Here is a 21,044-nt window from a genome sequence, read left to right as displayed (position 1 = left end):
TTCCAATCTGGATTCCCTTTATTTCTTTTTCTTCTCTGATTAGTGTGGCTAGGACTTTGAAAACTATGTTGAATAGTAGTGGTGAGAGTGGGTGTTCTTGTCTTGTTCCTGATTTTAGAGAAAATGCTTTCAGTTTTTCACCATTGAGGATTATGTTTGCTGTGAGTTTGTCATATATGGCTTTTATGTTGAGGTATGTTCCTTCTATGCCTGCTTTCTGGAGAGTTTTTAAATCATTAATGGGCGTTGAATTTTTCAAAGGCTTTCTCTGCATCTATTGAGATATACCATATGGTTTTTATCTTTCAATTTGTTAATATATGGTGTATCACATTGATTTGCAAATATTGAAGAATCCTTGCATCCCTGGGATAAACCCCCTTGGTCGTATGATCTTTTTAATATGTTGTTGGATTCTGTTTGCTAGAATTTTGTTGAGGACATTTGCATCTATGTTCATCAGCGATACTAAGCGGTAGTATTCTTTTTTTGTGGCATCTATGTCTGATTTTGATATTTGGGTGATGCCAAATTCGGATTTAAATTGAAGAAAGTAGGGAAAACCACTAGACCATTCAGGTATGACCTAAATCAAATCCCTTATGATTATACAGTGGAAGTGAGAAATAGATTTAAGGGACTAGATCTGATAGATAGAGTGCCTGATGAACTATGGACAGAGGTTCGTGACATTGTACAAGAGACAGGGATGAAGACCACCCCCATGGAAAAGAAATGCAAAAAAGCAAAATAGTTGTCTAAGGAGGCCTTCAAATACCTGTGAAAAGAAGAGAAGTGAAAAGCCAAAGAGAAAAGGAAAGATAAAAGCATCTGAATGCAGAGTTCCAAAGAATAACAAGGAGAGATAAGAAAGCCTTCCTCAGCGATCAGTGCAAAGAAATAGAGGAAAACAACAGAATGGGAAAGACTAGAGATCTCTGCAAGAAAATTAGAGATACCAAGGGAACATTTCATGCAAAGATGGGCTTGATAAAGGACAGAAATGGTATGGACCTAACAGAAGCAGATATTAAGAAGAGGTGGCAGGAATACACAGAAGAACTGTACAAAAAAGATATTCACGACCAAGATACTCACGATGGTATGATCACTTACCTAGAGCCAGACATCCTGGAATGTGAAGTCAAGTGGGCCTTAGAAAGCATCACTACAAACAAAGCTAGTGGAGGTGATGGCATTCCAGTTGAGCTATTTCAAATCCTGAAAGATGATGCTGTGAAAGTGCTGCACTCAATATGGCAGCACATTTGGAAAACTCAGCAGTGGCCACAGGACTGGAAAAGCTCAGTTTTCATTCCAATCCCAAAGAAAGGTAATGCCAAAGAATGCTCAAACTACCGCACAATTGCACTCATCTCACACGCTAGTAAAGTAATGCTCAAAATTCTCCAAGCCACGCTTCAGCAATATGTGAACTGTGAAATTCCAGATGTTCAAGCTGGTTTTAGAAAAGGCAGAGGAACCAAAGATCCAATTGCCAACATCTGCTGGATCATCGAAAAAGCAAGACAGTTCCAAAAAAACATCTATTTCTGCTTTATTGACTATGCCAAAGCCTTTGACTGGATCACAATAAACAGTGGAAAATTCTTCAAGAGATGGGAATACCAGACCACCTGACCTGCCTCTTGAGAAACCTATATGCAGGTCAGGAAGCAACAGTTACAACTGGACATTGAACAACAGACTGGTTCCAAATAGGAAAGTATGTCAAGTATGTCAAGGCTGTGTATTGTCACCCTGCTTATTTAACTTACATGCAGAGTACATCGTGAGAAATGCTGGGCTGGAAGAAGCACAAGCTGGAATCAAGATTTCTGGGAGAAATATCAATAACCTCAGATATGCAGATGACACCACCCTTATGGCAGAAAGTGAAGAGGAACTAAAGAGCCTCTTGATGAAAGTGAAAGAGGAGAGTGAAAAAGTTGGCTTAAAGCTCAACATTCAGAAAACGAAGATCATGGCATCTGGTCCCATCACTTCATGGGAAATAGATGGGGAAACAGTGGAAACAGTGTCAGACTTTCTTTTTTGGGCTTCAAAATCACTGCAGATGGTGATTGCAGCAATGAAATTAAAAGACGCTTACTCCTTGGAAGGAAAGTTATGACCAACCTAGATAGCATATTCAAAAGCAGAGACATTACTTTGCCAACAAAGGTCTGTCTATGGGGTCGCTGAGAGTCGAACAGTACTGAGTGACTTGACTTTCACTTTTCACTTTAATGCATTGGAGAGGGAAATGGCAACCCACTCCAGTGTTCTTTCTTGCCTGGAGAATCCCAGGGACAGGGGAGCCTGGTGGGCTGCCATCTATGGGGTCGCACAGAGTCGGACACGACTGAAGCCACTTAGCAGCAGCAGCAGTCAAGGCTATGGTTTTTCCTGTGGTCATGTATGGATGTGAGAGTTGGACTGTGAAGAAAGCTGAGCACTGAAGAATTGATGCTTTTGAACTATGGTGTTGGAGAAGACTTTTGAGAGTCCCTTGGGCTGCAAGAAAATCCAACCAGTCCATCCTAAAGGAGATCAGTCCTGGGTGTTCTTTGGAAGGAATGATGCTAAAGCTGAAACTCTAGTACTTTGGCCACCTCATGCAAAGAGTTGACTCATTGGAAAAGACTCTGATGCTGGGAGGGATTGGGTGCAGGAGGAAAAGGGGACAAAGAGGATGAGATGGTTGGACGGCATCACTGACTCAATGGACGTGAGTTTGAGTGAACTCTGGGAGTTGGTGATGGACAGGAAGGCCTGGCGTGCTGCAATTCATGGGGTCTCAAAGAGTTGGACACAAGTGAGCAACTGAACTAAACTGATAGAATGAGTTTGGGAGTTTACCTTCCTCTGCAATTTTCTGGAAGAGTTTGAATGGGATGGGTGTTAGCACTTCTCTAAATTTTTGCTAAAATTTACCTGTGAAGCCAGATTCTGCGCTTTGGTATGTTGGAAGATTTTTTATTACAGTTTTGATTTCTGTGCTTGTGATGGGTCTGTTAAAGCTTTTCTGTTTATTCCTGGTTCAGTTTTGGAAGGTTATACTTTTCTAATTGTCCATTTCTTCCAAGTTGTCCATTTTTTTGGTATATAATTGCTTATAGTAGTCTTTGATCTTTTGTATTTCTGTGTTGTCTGTTGTGATTTCTCCACTTTCATTTCTAATTTTATTGATTTGATTCTTTTTTTTCCTTGGTGAGTCTGGCCAAAGATTTGTCTATTTTATTTATCTTCTCAAAAAACCAGCTTTTACTTTTGTTGAGTTTTGATATAGTCTCCTTTGTTCTTTTTCACTTTATCTGTGCTCTAATTTTCATGATTTCTTTCCTTCTACTAACTTCAGGATTCTTTTCACTTTTTCTAGTTGCTTTAGGTGTAAAGTTAGGTTGTTTATTTGATGTTTCTCTTGTTTCTTGAGGTAGGCTTGTGTTGCCATGAGCCTCCCTCTTAGCACTGCTTTTACTGAACCCCATAGATTTTGGAAAATTATTGTAAATTTTAGATTTAAATGAAGAAAGTAGGGAAAACCACTGGACCATTCATGTATGACCTAAATCAAATCCCTTGTGATTATACAGTGGAAGTGACAAATAGATTCAAGGGATTAGATCTGATAGAGTGCCTGAAGAACTATGGATGAAGGTTTGTAACATTGTACAGGAGGCAGTGATCAAGACCATCTCCGAGAAAAAGAAATGCAAAAAGGCAAAACGGTTGTCTGAGAAGGCCTTACAAGTATCTGTGAAAAGAGAAGCTGAAGGCAAAGGAGAAACGAAAGATATACCCATTTGAATGCAGAGTTCAAAGAAGAACAAGGAGAGACAAGAGAGCCTTCCTCAGTGATCAGTGCAAAGAAATAGAGGAAAACAATAGAACGGGAAAGACTAGAGATCTCTTCAAGAAAATTAGAGTTCCAAGGGAACATTTCATGCAAAGATGGGCACAATAAAGGATAGAAATGGAATGGACCCAGCAGAAGCAGAAGATATTGAATAGAGGTGGCAACAATATACAGAAGAACTATACAAAAAAGATCTTAATGACTCAGATAACCACAATGGTGTAATCACTCACCTAGAGCCAGACATCCTGGAATGCAAAGTCAAGTGGGCCTTAGGAAGCCTCACTACAAACAAAGCTAGTGGAGGTGATGGAATTCCAGTTGAGCTGTCTCGAATTCTAAATGATGATGCTGTGAAAGTGCTGTACTCAATATCCCAGCAAATTTGGAAAACTCAGCAGTGGCCACAGAACAGGCAAAGGTCAGTTTTCATTCCAATCCCAAAGAAAGGCAGTGCCAAAAAATGTTCAAAGTACTGCATAGTTGCACTCATCTCACATTCTAGCAAAGTAATGCTCAAAATTCTCCAAGCCAGGCTTCAACAGTACATGAACCATGAACTTCCAGATGTTCAGGCTGGTTTTAGAAAAGGCAGAGTGCCAACATCCGCTGGATCATGGAAAAAGGAAGAGTTCCAGAAAAACATCTATTTATGCTTTATTGACTATGCCAAAGCCTTTGACTGTGGATCACACAAACTGGAAAATTCTAAGAGATGGAAATACCAGACCACCTCACCTGCCTCCTGAGAAATATGTGTGCAAATCAGAAAGCAACAGAAATGGACATGGAACAATAGGCTGGTTCCAAATTGGGAAAGGCATCAAGGCTGTATATTGTTACCCTTCTTACTTAACTTGCAGAGTACATTATGCGAAATGCCAGGCTGGATGAAGCACAAGCTGGAATCAAGGTTGCTGGGAGAAATATCAATAACCTCAGATATGCAGATGACACCACCCTTATTGCAGAAAGTGGAGAACTAAAGAGCATCTTGATGAAAGTGAAAGAGGAAAGTGAAAATGCTAGCTTAAAAGTCAAAATTCAGAAAACTAAGATCATGGCATCTGGTCCCATCATTTCATGGCAAATACATCGGGAAACAATGGGAAACTTGCTTTTTTGGGTTCCAGAATCACTGCAGATGGTGACTGTAGCCATGACATTAAAAGATGCTTGCTCTTTTGAAGAAAACCTATGACCAACCTAGACAGCGTATTAGAAAGCCAGAGACATTACTTTGCGAACAAGGGTCCACCTAGTCAAAGTGATGGTTTTCCAGTAGTCATATATGGATGTGAGACCATAAAGAAAGCTGAGTGCCAAAGGATTGATGCTTTTGAACTGTGGTGTTGAAGAGTCTTGAGAGTCCCTTGGACTTCAAGAAGATCCAACCAGTCCTTTTAAAGGAAATCAGTCCTGAATACTCACTGGATGGACTGATGCTGAAGCTCTTGTACTTTGGCCACCTGATGAGAAGAACAGACTCATTAGAAGAGACCCTGATGCTAGGAAAGATTGAAGGCTGGAGGAGAAGGTGATGACAGAGAATGAGATGTTTGGATGGCATCACTAACTCGATGGACATGAGTTTGAGCAAGCTCCGGGAGTTGGTGATGGATGATAGGGAGGCCTGGCGTTCTGCAGTCCATGGGGTCGCAGAGAGTCAGACACAACTGAGCAACTGAACTAATAGGTTTGGGATTGTCTTGTTTGCATTTGTTTCTATGCATATTTTGATTTCCTTTTTGATTTCTTTCTTGATCTGGTTATTCAGAAGCATGTTGTTCAGCCTCCATGTTTGTATTTTTAATAATTTTTTTTTTTTCATCTAAGCATATTGTGATCAGGAAAGATGCTTGAAATGATTTCAATTTTTAAAAATTTCAGTTCAGTTCAGTCGCTCAGTCATGTCCGACTCTTTGCGACCCCATGAATTGCAGCACTCCAGGCCTCCCTGTCCATCACCAACTCCTGGAGTTCGCTCAAACTCACGTCCATTGAGTCGGTGATGCCATCCAGCCATCTCATCCTCTGTCATCCCCTTTTCCTCCTGCCCCCAATCCCTCTCAGCATCAGAGTCTTTTCCAGTGAGTCAACTCTTCACATGAGGTGGCCAAAGTACTGGAGTTTCAGCTTTAGCATCATTCCTTCCAAAGAACACCCAGGACTGATCTCTTTTAGGATGGACTGGTTGGATCTTCTTGCAGCCCAAGGGACTCTGAACAGTCTTCTCCAACACCACAGTTCAAAAGCATCAATTCTTCGGTGCTCAGCTTTCTTCATAGGCCAACTTTCACATCCATACATGACCACTGGAAAAACCATAGCCTTGATTAGATGGACCTTTGTTGGCAAAGTAATGTCTCTGCTTTTGAATATGCTATCCAGGTTGGTCATAACTTTCCTTCCAAGGAGTAAGCGTCTTTTAATTTCATGGCTGCAATCACCATCTGCAGTGATTTTGAAGCCCAAAAAAGAAAGTCTGACACTGTTTCCACTGTTTCCCCATCTATTTCCCATGAAGTGATGGGACCAGATGCCATGATCTTCGTTTTCTGAATGTTGAGCTTTTTTTTTTTTTTGGGGGGGGGACCATAACGGTTCACTCGGACAAAGGACATCTTGTCGTTTCCCGATAGCTGCCTCCACCACCACTAAAAACTTTCAAGCTCCAGAACCGTCAGGCCCGCCACAAGTTAACTCAGCTCGCTGAATGTTGAGCTTTAAGCCAACTTTTTCACTCTCCTCTTTCACTTTCATCAAGAGGCTCTTTAGTTCCTCTTCACTTTGTGCCATAAGGGTGGTGTCATCTGCATATCTGAGGTTATTGATATTTCTCCCAGAAATCTTGATTCCAGCTTGTGCTTCTTCCAGCCCAGCATTTCTCATGATGTACTCTGCATGTAAGTTAAATAAGCAGGGTGACAATACACAGCCTTGACATACTTGACGTACTTTCCTATTTGGAACCAGTCTGTTGTTCAATGTCCAGTTGTAACTGTTGCTTCCTGACCTGCATATAGGTTTCTCAAGAGGCAGGTCAGGTGGTCTGGTATTCCCATCTCTTTCAGAATTTTCCACTGTTTGTTGTGATCCAGTCAAAGGCTTTGGCATAGTCAATAAAGCAGAAATAGATGTTTTTTTGGAACTGTCTTGCTTTTTCGATGATCCAGCGGATGTTGGCAATTGGATCTTTGGTTCCTCTGCCTTTTCTAAAATTTACCAAGGCTAAATTCATGGCCCAGGATGTGATCTGTCCTGGAGAATGTTCCATGTGCACTCGAGAAAAAGGTGAAATCCATTATTTTCGGATGAAATGCCCTATAGATATCAATTAGGTCTGACTGTCGATTGTATCATTTAAAGTTTGTGTTTCCTTGGTAATTTCCTGTTTTTATTGATCTATCCATAGGTATGAGTGAGGTATTAAAGCCCCCCACTGCTACTTTGTTACTATTAATTTCCCCTTTCATACTTGTTATCATTTGCCTTACATATTGAGGTGCTTCTATGTTGGTGCATATATATTTATAATTGGTATATCATCTTCTTGGATTGACCCTTTGATCACTATATAGTATGTCCTTTTTTGTCTCTTAAGCTCATTTTATCTGATATGAGTATTCCTAGTCCTGCTTTCTTTTAGTCTCCATTTGCATGAAATGTCTTTTCCAGCCCTTCGCTTTCAGTATATATGTGTTCCTAGGTTTGAGGTGGGTCCCTTGTAGATAGCATATATAGGGGTTGTTTTTGCATCCATTCAGCCAGTCTCTGTGTTTTGGTTGTGGAGCATTTAACCCATTTACGTTTAAGGTAATTATTAGTAAGTATGATCCTGTTACCATTTATTTTGTTGCTTTGGGTTTTTTTGTTTTTTTGTTTTTTAATCTTTTCTGTGTTTCCTGTCTAGAGAAGATCCTTTAGCATTTGTTGAAGAGCTGGTTGGTGGTGCAGAATTCTCTCAGCTTTTGCTTGTCTGTAAAGCTTTTGATTTTTCCTTCATATCTGAATGAAATCTTTGCTGGGTAGAGTAATCTTTGTTGTAGGTTTTTCTCTTTCATCACTTTAAGTATGTCCTGCCATTCCCTTCTGGCCTGAAGAGTTTCTGTTGAAAGATCATTTATTATCCTTATGGGGATCCCCTTGTGTGTTATTTGTTGCTTTTCCCTTGGCTGCTTTTAATATTTGCTCTTTGTGTTTGATCTTTGTTAGTTTGATTAACAAACTAACAAAGTTTTGGGTTGTTTTGCCTTGGGTTTATCCTGTTTGGTATTCTGGATTTCTTGGACTGGGTGGCTATTTCCTTCCCTATTGTAGGGAGGTTTCTGACTATTAAGTATTTTCTCATGGCCTTTCTATTTGTCTTCTTTTGGGACACCTATGATTCGAATATTGGGGCATTTAGCATTGTCCCAGAGGTCTCTGTGATTGTCCTTATTTCAATTCTTTTTTCCTCTCTGCTTCATTTATTTCCACCATTCTATCTTCCACCTCACTTATTCTCTCTTCTACCTCTGTTATCCTCCTGTTGGTTCCCTCCAGAGTGCTTTTAATCTCAGTTATTGCATTGTTCATTACTGATTGACTCGTCTTTATTTCTTCTAGGTCCTTGTTAAACATTTCTTGCATCTTCTCAATCTTTGTCTCTAGTCTTATTTATCTGTAACTCCCATTTTGTTTTCAAGATTTTGGATCATCTTTACTGTCATTATTCTGAATTCTTTTTCAGGTAGACTGTCTCCTATTTTGTTTGATTTAGTGGGTTTTTATCATGTTCCTTTATCTACTGAATATTTATCTACGTTTTCATTTTGTTTAGATTGCTGTGTTCGGGGTGCCCTTTCTGCCAGCTGGAAGTTCATGGTTCCTCTTAATTGTGGAGTTTGCTCCCTGTGGATGTGTTTGGACTAGTGGCTTGTCAAGGTTTCCTGGTTGAGGGAGCTTGTGTCTGTGTTCTGGTGGGTGGAGCTGGAGCTCTTCTCTCAGGAGTGCATTGAAGTGTCCAATAGTGAGTTTTGGGGTGCCTGTGGGTTCATCATGGCTTTGGGAAGCCCATCTTTTAATGTTGAGGGTTGTGTTCTTGTTTTGCTGGAGAATTAGTGTGGTTTGTCTTGCACTGAATCTTTTTGTCTTTTGGGTGGAGCTTGGTTTTAGTGTAGGTATGGAGAATTTTGCGTGAGCTCTTGTCTATTAAAGTTCCCTGGAGTCAGGGGTTCTCTGATGTTTTAAAGTTTTAGAGTTAAGCCTACTGACTCTGGCTTTTGGTCCTTTTCTTACAGTAACCTCAAGACTTCATACAGCATACAGCACAGAAGATTAAACCCTTAGGTTAATGGTGAAACAATTCTCCATGGCCAGGAACACCCAGAGAGATACACAGAGTTATATAGAGAAGAGAATAGGGAGGAGGGAGGTAGAGGTTACTAGGAGGAGAAAGGGGAGTCAAAAGGACAGAGAGCATTCTAGCCAGTAATCAAATCCCTTAGTGAAAATGGATACTGAAGATGAGATTCTTAAAGGTACAAAATTGATAACAAAAAGAAGCAAAGAGTAGAGGTAGAGGTTAGACTTTCAGAAATGCAATATAAAAAATATAAAACAAAATCACAAAAATTTAAAAAACATATATATGGAATTTGATTTTTTAAAAAAGCTTTTTTTGGGGGGGAGTGTTAATAGTAGGCTGTGAAAATGAAAGTTAAAGGAGTAAATAACTCAAAGTTTTAAAAAACTTAAAAAGTGGTAATAGTAAAAATATATCTAGGAATTTCTCTGGTGCTCTTGTGGGCATTGTGGGGTCAGTTCAGTGTCAGATAGTCCTTTGTTCTGGCTTGTACTTGTTCCCGAGGTCTACAGGTGCCTCAAATGCACTGTCTTGGTATTAAGTGCAGGGTTTTAGTTTGTTGCACCTGTCACTTCCAGAATGGTTCCTCTTCCTTTGTTTATTTTGGCTTCCTCTGTTCTCAAGTCTCTTCAGTGTCTAATTTCTGCTCTGACACAAGGGGTGAAGGTGGCCACTTATTCAGGCTCACTTGTTCAGATGTGTTGTGGGAGGGAGGGATACTGCAACAGATCTGCTGGCACGTGTCGGGCGTGCCTGCAGTGGATGGACCACCCTGGGTTTGCCACAGCCCGAGGCTCAGGCTCCAGGGTGCTCTGCAAGGGCTCTGTCCCAGGTGGGCCCTGCATCTTGTGCACGTTCTATGTCTCAGCTGCTCAGGTTCTTGGGCGCTCCATAAGGGCACAGACCCAGATGGGCTGTGCGTTTTGTACCCTTCCCAAGTCTGAGCAGCTCAGGTGACCAGGTGCTTGGTGAGCTCACTGTCTCAGGCGGGCCGTGCATCTTACTCACCTCCCCGGTCCTGGCTGCTTGGTTTCCTGGGTGTGCTACAAGAGCAGAGTCCCAGGTGTGTTGTGTGTCTCCCATGGAGAGCTGATCAGGCTGTGACACTCCTGGTAGATGTCAACCATCCAGGATCCCAGGAAGACGTGGTTAGCAGTTGGGAGCCTGCTCACAGTTTGGTGGAAGATGCGGACCCTGGGGCCAAGATTGAAGCAGCACTTTGCCTTCTGGCTCTGGCTGTTGGATGCCTCCCTTCGGCCTCCGGAGATGGAGGGCCGTATATGGCAGCTGGCTTGCTCTCCTTTGGTATTTGCTCAATCCTTTGTTCTGTGAGCGTGCCAGGGGTCACTATGCAGTGTTAGAGCCTTTTGCGGGAAAGGTGTTTTTTTATTTTTTTGTCTCTGACCATCCCATGGTTTGGGTAGCTATCTCATATGAGCTCCTCAGATTGTCTTCAGGACATTCGGGCCCGGACCTTACCCTAAGGACCAGTGATGCAGCCTGCGCCTCCCTGCGTAGTCCCCAGTCACTGGTGGCAGACGCAAGCAAGCATCTGTGCCACTTTTCCATCTCCACTTAGAGTTGCAGTTAGGCACGTGTTCTGTGGATTTTTTTTTTTTTCTTGGCCTTCCAGTTACGTTGCCCTTTGAGATTCCAAAACTCCCCACAGACAGGCATGTGAGAGGGTTTCCTACTGTGTGGAAACTTCTTCACGACTCCCTCCTCAGGACAGTCTCTGTGCTTAAATCTTTTGTCTCTGATTTGTCTTTTATATTTTGTCCTACCTCCTTTCAAAGAGGTTGGGCTGCCTTTCTGGATGCCTGATGTCCTCTACCAGCGTTCAGAAGTTGTTTTGTGGAAGTTGCTTAACGTTCAGATAATCTTCTGATAAATTCGTGGGGGAGTAAGTGGTCTCCCTGTCCTATTCTCTACCTTGTTGGGACCACTCCTCTCTCTTTTCATTTTTTTAACGGGTAGGTGGTATAAGTCAGTGAAGTGAAAGTGTTACTTGCTCAGTCATCTCGTGACTCTTTGGATCCCATTGAACATGTAGCAGCTTCTCTGTCTATGGAATTCTCTAGGCAGGAATACTGGAGTGGGTAACCCTTCCTTTCTCCAGGGAATCTTCCTGACCCAGGGACTGAACCTCCTGCATTGCAGGTGGATTCTTTACCACGTGAACTACCAGGGAAGCCCCCAAAATCATTAAGGAGAAGCATATTTTTTATTGATAGTAACCAAAATGAAATACAATTTTAAATGTGTGGCTTTGAATATTTAGTTTATTACATATATCTGATGGAAAATGAAACACAGACCATAGAGATACGTATAATACCACGAAGAGGAGAGGGGATGCTTACGAACCTACTGAGAAAACTTTGACATGTACAGAATTCTCTAGCTATTAACCTAAGTAGTGTCTTAATGCTAAAACTGATGTTTCGAGGTAGTTACCTCTGGCTGGAACATGAAAGGGGAGTCACAAAAGGCCCAGCTTGTGCCTTAACAAAGAAGCTCCACCTTCTCCTTTCCAACAGAGTGTAGTTGACAGAGATATTGATGTATTTATAGCAAAACTCCACAAAAGCAATGTTTTAAACATCTCATACTCTGTGTGCTCATGTTCCTGTATCGTAAAAGCCACATAAAAGTTGCAAAGCCATGTTTAGTGACTGGTTTCTTTAAATAAATCTAATATGTGGTGTTAGTACTTCTTTAAACTTCTGAATTTTTATACTCAGGAAAAAGCTTTCTAGAAGGATCACTGCATGCAGTATATTTTGTTGATAATAAGATACAGAGCACATGGTTCATTTTTCTTTTCCTGTAGGTTTTATGGGAATTAGAAACCTTACGTCTCATAAATCACTTTGAAAGATCCATGAAGGCAGAAATTGGAGATGATGATGAGTTATATATAGTAGACAACAACGGAGAGGCACAGCTGTTCGATTTCACTGGCCAAGACTTTGAAAATAAGCTTCGAGTTCCTCTTCTTGAAATACTGAAATATCCATATCTGCTTTTACATGAGCATGTCAGTGAGTATCTTGGGTGTTTTCACAGTTGTATCAGTTTTATTTTAAGAATCGTAAGAATTTTGGTTATCTATACTGAAAAATCTGTTCCTTAAATGTATAATTAGGGTACTTGGTATTTTTTCCAAACATAGTAAAGTGAATTACACAGTGAATACCATATATATACCACATAGATGATTCTGCACTTGCTAACATGTAACTCTACTTGCTTTATCTGTCCATTTATTCATCTGTTCATTCAGTTAATTTTCATTCTTGGAATCTGCTTATAGCAGGGTTTCTCAGACCTGGCACTGTTGACATTTTGAACTGGATAATTCTTGGTGGGTGGGCCTGTAGGATGTTACAGGAACATCCCTGACCTCTCTCCACTAGATGTCAGTAGTGGCTTTCTCTCCCTTCTGCCCTGGTTGTGACCACCAAAAATGTCTCTAAAGTAAAAGTAAATGCCTCTCAGTCATGTCTGACTCTTTGCGACCCCATGGACTGTAGCCTACCAGGTTCCTCCGTCCATGGGATTCTCCAGGCAAGAACACTGGAGTGGGTTGCCATTTCCTTCTCCAATGCATGAAAGTGAAAAGTGAAAGTGAAGTCGCTCAGTTTGTCTACTTGAAAGTTATACAGTCGTGTCCAACTCCTAGCGACTCCATGGACTGCAGTCTACCAGGCTCCTCCGTCCATGGGATTTTCCAGGCAAGAGTACTGGAGTGGGGTGCCATTGCCTTCTCCGAAAAATGTCTCTAGATAGTGCCAAATGTCCCGTGGGAGTTGAGGGGTGGGGCCAGAGAGAGGCAAAATTGCCAGATTCAGAACCACTGGTCTATAGTAGTTTTTAGTAATTACTCTGACATAGCATATTATAACTGCCTAGGTTTTGGTCCTTTGTATTTGCATTTCTTAATACAAATCTCTTGAAGATATTTTTCTGATCTGTCAAATCTAACAAAACAACAGTACCTTTAGGTACCTACTACTGTATCTAGGCCATGTTCAGATTTTTCCAGTAGTTGCAGAATTTTTTTGGCAGGTTTATTTAAATTAGAGTGCAGTCAAGGACTTTGCATTGGTTGCATTTAGTTCATGTTTCTTACGTCTTTTAATCCAGAATCGTTTACTCTTACATACACGCACACGTATTTTTTTTCATTTGCTGTAACTTTTGCTGAGACCAAGAGGTTTACCCTGTAGAATAATGCACTCACTAGATATTTTTATTGCTGTCTTGTCATGTTATTTAACTTATTTCTCTATTCTATTTCAGTATACTGAAAAGTAGATGTAAAGATTTACTAGAGAAATCATTTATTTCTAAATAAATTCAAAATAGATTTTTAAACTCTTTAATAAGCCACTTTTCAAGCATTTATTAAACAGTACCATATCTAGAAAAGTATATAAGCTTATTAGTTTTTCATAAATACACTTGTGTAGCTGGCATCCAGGTCAAGAAACAAAAAAAAACATCAACACCCCAGGAATTGTTCTCCTACTTTTCCAGTCATTATTCCTCTTCCCCAAAGCTAACCACTGTCACTGTGATATTCTTTTGAGGCTTGATGAGTTGACTCATCTGATAGGATGCATGTGTAAGTCTGTTCAGTAAACTTCTGGAAGTAATGAAGAAATTTCCATAAAGCAGTGGGGTTAGGATAGTGCTGGCACAGATAGACTGATGGGAACAGTATAGGGAGTCGAGAAGAAACCAAGTATATTTGGGGAATTTAGTGTTTGATGATGATAGTATTTCAACCACTGGAGGAAATGGGGTACTTGGTAACTGAGAGTAGGACAAAATAGCCATTTGTGGATAAAGTTGATACCACTCTGATACAAAATGAAGTCCATGTGGGGTCAACATGTAGAATGCTAATGGAATTGGACTATAACCCTACTTCCAAGAAGATGCCCTCTGGAGATAATTATGCCCTGTGTGAAAGAAGATGTTTGTACTAATAAAGTCAGTCATTCATAGGAATATATTATGAATTACATGATGACTACCGTATATATACCACAGTCTTTCAGAAGATTGAATACTGTTCCTACATTTACACCATTTTTTGCCTCAGTTTAAAAAAAAGAAAAATGAGAAACTTCATTTACTTAGAGGGTAACCGAAGAAGCCAGATTTAGGGAATCTTGTTAAGTTGATAAATTTTGTCTTACATTTACTGCTTTATTTTTTCTGTTTAGATGAATTATGTGTTGAAGCACTTTGCCGGATGGAACAAGCTAATTGCTCCTTTCAAGTTTTTGACAAACATCCAGGGATCTATTTATTTTTGGTTCATCCCAATGAAATGGTAAGTGTCAGTGACAGGCAGTAGAAGAGGATATCTTCTTTTGTACCAATAGATGACTAACTATAATAGAAGTTTTGGTGTGTACTTTGTGTAAAATATTTGCCAAAATTATTCTTTTGTTGTAAAATTACTGCAGTTAAGGAGAGAGTGCTTTAGTGGGGGTGGGGGGTCAAAGAAGAAGAGATTTAAGAGAGTAAGGAATCCTTCTGACAGGTGATGCTCCAATTTAAAAGCCAAGGGAATGATTCAGACTTCTTTTAATATGTTGACCTGAGCTAATGAAGGACTGTTCTCTGTTGCTTTTCTTGCCAGCCTGCCCTACTCCAAGCACATGGAAATACCGCTTAAAACATTTAAGATTATTTTGTTAGTGAACGAGGTTTTTAAAAGGTGATGAGGTATGGGGAGGACAAGAAGATTAGTTCCTAGGTGCTGGACAGAAGGAGGAACAGAAGGAGGACAGTAAGAATCAGAGCAGTAGGTAAAACAGAAGCAGAGAGCAACTCCAGAGTTTTGGAACCTGACGTTGAGCTGATGGCTGGGGTTTGCAGATTTATCACATGTGATGAGGCAGCATGTGCTGTGGGTCTGTGCACATTGGCCTCTTGAGTTACAGTGTTAAAAGTTGTGCAGGGCAGCTCTGCTGATGGAGGGCCAGTAAAGAGCCTTTAAGTGGCAAAGAAAGAACATGTTAATGGTGTTTCAAGAAAAATGGTGATGAATTTCAGTCTCTTCTGTGCCAAACCCTAACAATGATAGAAAAAAAATTCAAAAACAGATGAATTTGAAAAGCTGTAAAATCACACAGTTCAATTCCTTTGAACCAGTAAGGGAGCACAAGCACAAAGTGATGAGTGGTGGAAACTTGTAGTCCTGGCTGGCAGTAGGTAGCAGGGGATTGAGTTTGTGCAGGATAACAGGAATTACAAGTGTACTCGATGCTAGGGTAGACCCAGAGTCAAGGGCTCTGCTTAAATGAGATGGGGCCTTCCTTCCTGTGAAAGAAGATTGACAGAAAGTACCACCAGCGGCTGTCTAGGACTGGCTTTCTTAAAGCTGCAAACCAGTAGAGGAAGCTGGTCCAGCTGAACAACCAGGACCTGGTTCTGCCATTGCAGGCTTCGGGACTGAGTCTGCAGGGCCAGGAGTGACTGGATTCTTCACTATAGGCTTATTTTAGAGGTGAGGAAACTGAGTCAGGAGACTTATCCACGGTTATACATTCTAGTTTGTGGTGACTGGGATTTGTGTACAGGCAACCTGACTCCATAAAGTAGCCTGTGGGAGAGGCCTCAGGTTGGGCGGTCATAGACCCAGGTGTGCATTCTGGGTGGATCATTCGCCAACTGTGGGACTTTGGGCAAGCCCCTCACCTACTGGGATTCCCTGGTGGCTCAGCTGGTAAAAAATCTGCCTGCAATGTGGGAGACTTGGGTTTGATCCCTGGTTGGGGAAGATCCCCTGGAGAAGGGAATGGCAACCCACCCCAGTATTCTTGCTTGGAGAATTCCAGAGACAGAGGAGTCTGGTGGGCTGCTGTCCATGGGGATGCAAGGAGTTGAACACGACTGAACGACTAACACGCAACCTGACTCCAGAGTCCTTATGCCTTTATTTTTTTTTAATTTTATTTGGAAATAATTTAAAATACAGAAAATTCTCAGGAGTAAAAAAGGTAGCAAACAGTCTGTATACTCTTTATCCATATTCACCAGGTATTAACATTTTACTCTCTTTGCGCTATCTTTTGCTTTCAGTTAACTACAAAACTTTTTTGTTCTCTGAACTATTTGAGAGTAGGTTGCATATATCATGACTGTTTGCCTTTTAAGACTTTATTGTATATTTCATAAGAATAATTATTATAATATTATAAACTTCAGTGAACAGTGAATTTAATGTTGATACAGTAAGGTCTATTTTCCAGTTGTGTCAGGTAATCCATTGTACTTAGTAGAATTTTCCGCCATACTCTGAGATTATTTTGGTTAGCTTTCTGTGATTGTGGCTTTTCATTCTGGAATCTGATGAATTGTAATTCTTGTTTCTTCTGTCTGCCCTCTGATGGAAGAGGATAAGAGGTTTGTGCAAGCTTCCTGTTGGGAGGGATTGGCTGGACTGGCTATGGGGAAAACTGCTCTGAGGGGTGGGACCATGCAGAGTAAATCTTTAATCCAATTGTCTGCTGATGGGTGGGGCTGTGCTCCCTCCCTGTTAATTGCTTGCCCTGAGGCAATCCAATCATGGAGTCTGTAGGCTCTATAGTGAGGCTATGGGCTCTATGGCAGGGCTATTGGCATTCTGCCTCCAAGAGGATTTAGGCCAAGGTGTGCCTCCCAGGTCTGCTGCTCCCAGTGCCCCTGCCTCTGCCAACCCATGCCTTCACTGGAGACCCTCAGACATGCAAGGCAGGTCTGGCTCAATCTCTTGTGGGGGTCACTGCTCCTTTCCCCTGGGTCCTGGTACACACAGCGTTTTTCTTGTGCTCTTCAAGAGTTCTGTTTCCCCCAAGTCCTTGCCGAATGCCAAGGTTGGGATGTCTGACGTGGGGCCTAGAACCTTTGCAGCAGTGAGAGAACTTCTTTGGTATTAATTGTTCTCCGGTTTGTGGGTTGCCACCTGGTGAGATTGGGATTTGATTTTAATGTGTCTGCAGCCCTCCTACCATATCCTTGCAGCTTCTCCTTTGTCCTAGAAGTTCCTATAAGACCTTCTAGAACTAACACCCAAAAAAGATAACCTTTTCATCATAGGGGACTAGAATGGAAAAGTAGGAAGTCACGAAATACCTGGAGTAACAGGCAAGTTTGGTCTTGGAGTACAAAATGAAGCAGGGCAAAGGCTAGAGTTTGGCCAAGAGAACACACTGGTCATAGCAAACAGCATCTTTTAACATCACAAGAAACTACTCTACACGTGGGCATCACCAGATGGTCACTACCAAAATCATATTGATTATAAACATGTCAGCAAATTTGGAAAATTCAACAGTGGCCACAGGACTGGAAAAGCTCAGTTTTCATTCCAATCCCAAAGAAAGGTAATGCCAAAGAATGCTCCAACTACCGCACAGTTGCACTCATCTCACACACTAGTAAAGTAATGCTCAAAATTCTTCAAACCAGGCTTCAGCAATACATGAACTGTGAACTTCCAGATGTTCAAGCTGGTTTTAGAAAAGGCAGAGGAACCAGACATCAAATTGCCAACATCTACTGGATCATCGAAAAAGCAAGAGAGTTCCAGAAAAACATCTATTTCTGCTTTATTAACTATGCCAAAGCCTTTGACTGTGTGGATCACAAGGAAAATTCTGAAAGAGATAGGAATACCAGACCACCTGACCTTGAGAAACGTACATGCAGGTCAGGAAGCAACAGTTAGAACTGGACATGGAACAACAGACTGGTTCCAAATAGGAAAAGAAGTACATGAAGGCTGTATATTGTCACCCTGCTTATGTAACTTCTATGCAGAGTACATCATGAGAAACGCTGGGCTGGAGGAAGCACAAGCTAGAATCAAGATTGCCGGGAGAAATATCATTAACCTCCGATATGTAGATGACACCAACCTTATGGCAGAAAGTGAAGAAGAACTAAAGAGCCTCTTGATGAAAGTGAAAGAGGAGAGTGAAAAAGTTGGCTTAAAGTTCAACATTCAGAAAACGAAGATCATGGCATCTGGTCCCATCACTTCATGGCAAATAGATGGGGAAACAGTGTCAGACTTTACTTTGGGGGGCTCCAAAATCACTGCAGATGGTGATTGCAGTCATGAAATTAAAAGACGCTTGCTACTTGGAAGGAAAGTTATGACCAACCTAGACAGCATATTCAAAAACAGAGCATTATTTTGCCAACAAAGATCCATCTAGTCAAGGCTATGGTTTTCCTAGTAGTCATATATGGATGTGAGAGTTGGAGTATAAAGAAAGCTGAGCACTGAGGAATTGATGCTTTTGAACTGTGGTGTTGGAGAAGACTCTTGAGAGTCCCTTGGACTGCAAGGAGATCCAACCAGTCCATCCTAAAGGAGATCAGTCCTGGGTGTTCATTGGAGGGACTGATTTTGAAGCTGAAACTCCAGTACTTTGGCCACCTCATACGGAGAGCTGACTCATTTGAAAAGACCCTGATGCTGGGTAAAGTTTGAGAGCAGGAGGAGAAGGGGATGACAGAATGAGATGGTTGGATGGCATTACTAACACAATGAACATGGGTTTGGGTGGACTCCAGGAGTTGGTGATGGACAGGGAGGCCTGGCGTCCTGTGGTGCATGTGGTCACAAAGTCGGACACGACTGAGCGACTGAACTGAACTGATATATATTCCTTGCTGCCGAAGATGGAGAAGCTCTTTACAATCAGCAAAAACAAGACCTGGAGTTACTGTGGCTTAGATCATGACTCCTTATTCCAAAACTCAGGCTTAAATTGAAGAAAGTAGGGGAAACCACTTGGCCATTCAGATATAGTGGTTATGATGATACAGTAGAGGTGATGAATAGATTCAAGGGATTAGATCTGGTAGACTGAAAAAGTATGGAAGAAGGTTTGTAACATTGTGTAGGAAGTAGTGACTAAAACCATCCTAAAGAAAAATGCAAGAAGGCAAAGTGGTTTTTCAGGGAGGCCTTTACAAATAGCTGAGAAAAGAAGTGAAAGGCAAAGGAGAAAAGGAAGGATAAACCCAGCTGAATGCAGAGTTTCAGAGAACATTCAGGAGATAAAGTCTTAAGTGAAAAGTGCAAGGAAATAGAGAAAAACAATAGAATGGGAAAGACTAGAGATCTTCAAGAAAATTGGAGATACCAAGGGAAAATTTGATGCAAGGATGGGCACAATAAAGGACAAAAACAGCAAGGACCTAACAGAAGCAGAAGAGATTAAGAAGAGGTGGCAAGAATATACAGAAGAACTATACAAAAAGGTCTTAATGAACCAGATAACCACGATGGTGTGATCACTCACTTAGAGCTAGACATCCTGGAGTATGAAATCAAGTGGGCCTTAGGAGGCATCACTATAAACAAAGCTAGTGAAGGTGATGGAATTCCAGCTGAACTATTTAAAATTGTAAAAGATGATTCTGTAAAAGTGCTGTACTGAATACGTCAGCAAATTTGGAAAACTCAGCAGTAGCCACAGAACTGGGAAAGGTCATTTGTTCATTGCAGTGCCAAAGAAGGGCAATGCCAAAGAATGTTCAAACTACTGTACAATTGAGCTTATTTCATATGTTAGCATGGTAAAGCTCAAAATGCTTCAAGTTAGGCTTCAGCAGTATGTGAACTTGAGAACTTCCAGGTAGATGAACAATCTGGTTTAGAAAAGGCAGAAACCAGAGGTCAAATTGCCAACTCAAAACATATACTACTGCTTCATTGACTACACTAAAGCCTTTGTGTGGATCAGAACAAACTGGAAAATTCTTAAAACGGATGGGAATACTAGACCACCTTAATTGTCTTGTGAGAAACCTGTATGCAAGTCAAGAAACAGCAGTAGAACTGGACATGAAACAACAGACTGGTTCAAAATTGGGAAAGGAGTACATCAAGGCTGATATTATCACTCTGCTTATCTAACTTATATTCAGAGTACCTCATGCAAAATGCTGAGCTGGATGAATCAGAAACTGGAATTAAGGTTTCCTGAAGAAATATCAATAGCCTCAGATGTGCAGATGATACCGATCTAGTGGCAGAAAGCAAAGAGGCACTAAGAGCCTCTTGATGAAAGAGGAGAGTGCAAAAGCTGGCTCAAAACTCAGCATTCAGAAAACTAAGATCATGGCACCTGGTCTCATCACTTCATGGCAATTAGATGGAGGAAAATGTGGAAACAGTGACAGATTTCAGTTTCTTAGACTCTAAAATGACTGTGGATGGTGACTGCAGCCATCAAATTAAAAGACACTTACCCCTTGCAAGAAAAGCTATAACAATCCTAGATAATGTTTTAAGAAGCAGAGACATCACTTTGCTGACAAAAGTCCGTACAATCAAAGCTATATTTTTCCAGTGTCATACGGATGTGAGAGTTGGACCATAAAGGCTGAGCACAGAAGAGTTGCTGCTTTCGAATTGTGCTGGAGAAGACTCTTGAGAGTCCCTTGGACAGCAAAGAGATCAAACCAGTCAGTCCTACAGGAAATCAGCCCTAAATATTCATTGGAAGGAGTGATGCTGAAACTGAAGCTTCACTACTTTGGCCACCTGATACGAAGAGCCGACTGACTCATTGGAAAAGACCCTGATGCTGCAAAAGATTGAGGGCAGGAGAAGAGGGCAACAGAGAATGAGATGGTTGGATAGCATCATTGAGTCAGTAGACATGAGTTTGTGCAAACTCTGCAAGATAGTGAAGGACAGGGAAACCTGACATGCTGCAGTCCATGGGGTTGCAGAGTTGGACATTACTTAGTGACTGAACAACAGCATGGTGCATTAATCTCCTTTGATTTGGAACATTTCCTCAGCCTTGTGCT

At 41.3% G+C, this 21,044-nt stretch overlaps 1 protein-coding gene across 8 annotated transcripts in view; it reads left to right on the top strand.

Annotated features, from left to right (window-relative positions):
• SETX (senataxin) overlaps nt 1-21,044 on the top strand; it is a 91,540-nt gene that overhangs the window by 11,918 nt on the left and 58,578 nt on the right. For all 8 annotated transcript variants that reach the window (XM_061433932.1, XM_061433933.1, XM_061433935.1 and 5 more), the window contains 2 exons: nt 12,040-12,250; nt 14,444-14,553. In XM_061433932.1, coding sequence (XP_061289916.1) covers nt 12,040-12,250; nt 14,444-14,553 — 321 coding nt within the window. The remainder of the gene's footprint in view (nt 1-12,039; nt 12,251-14,443; nt 14,554-21,044) is intronic.

Source organism: Bos javanicus, chromosome 11, assembly GCF_032452875.1.
Source record: "Bos javanicus breed banteng chromosome 11, ARS-OSU_banteng_1.0, whole genome shotgun sequence".
Lineage (NCBI taxonomy): Eukaryota > Metazoa > Chordata > Mammalia > Artiodactyla > Bovidae > Bos > Bos javanicus.
The sequence above is the reverse complement of the archived record's forward strand: the minus strand, read 5'-3'. Positions and strand labels throughout refer to the sequence as shown.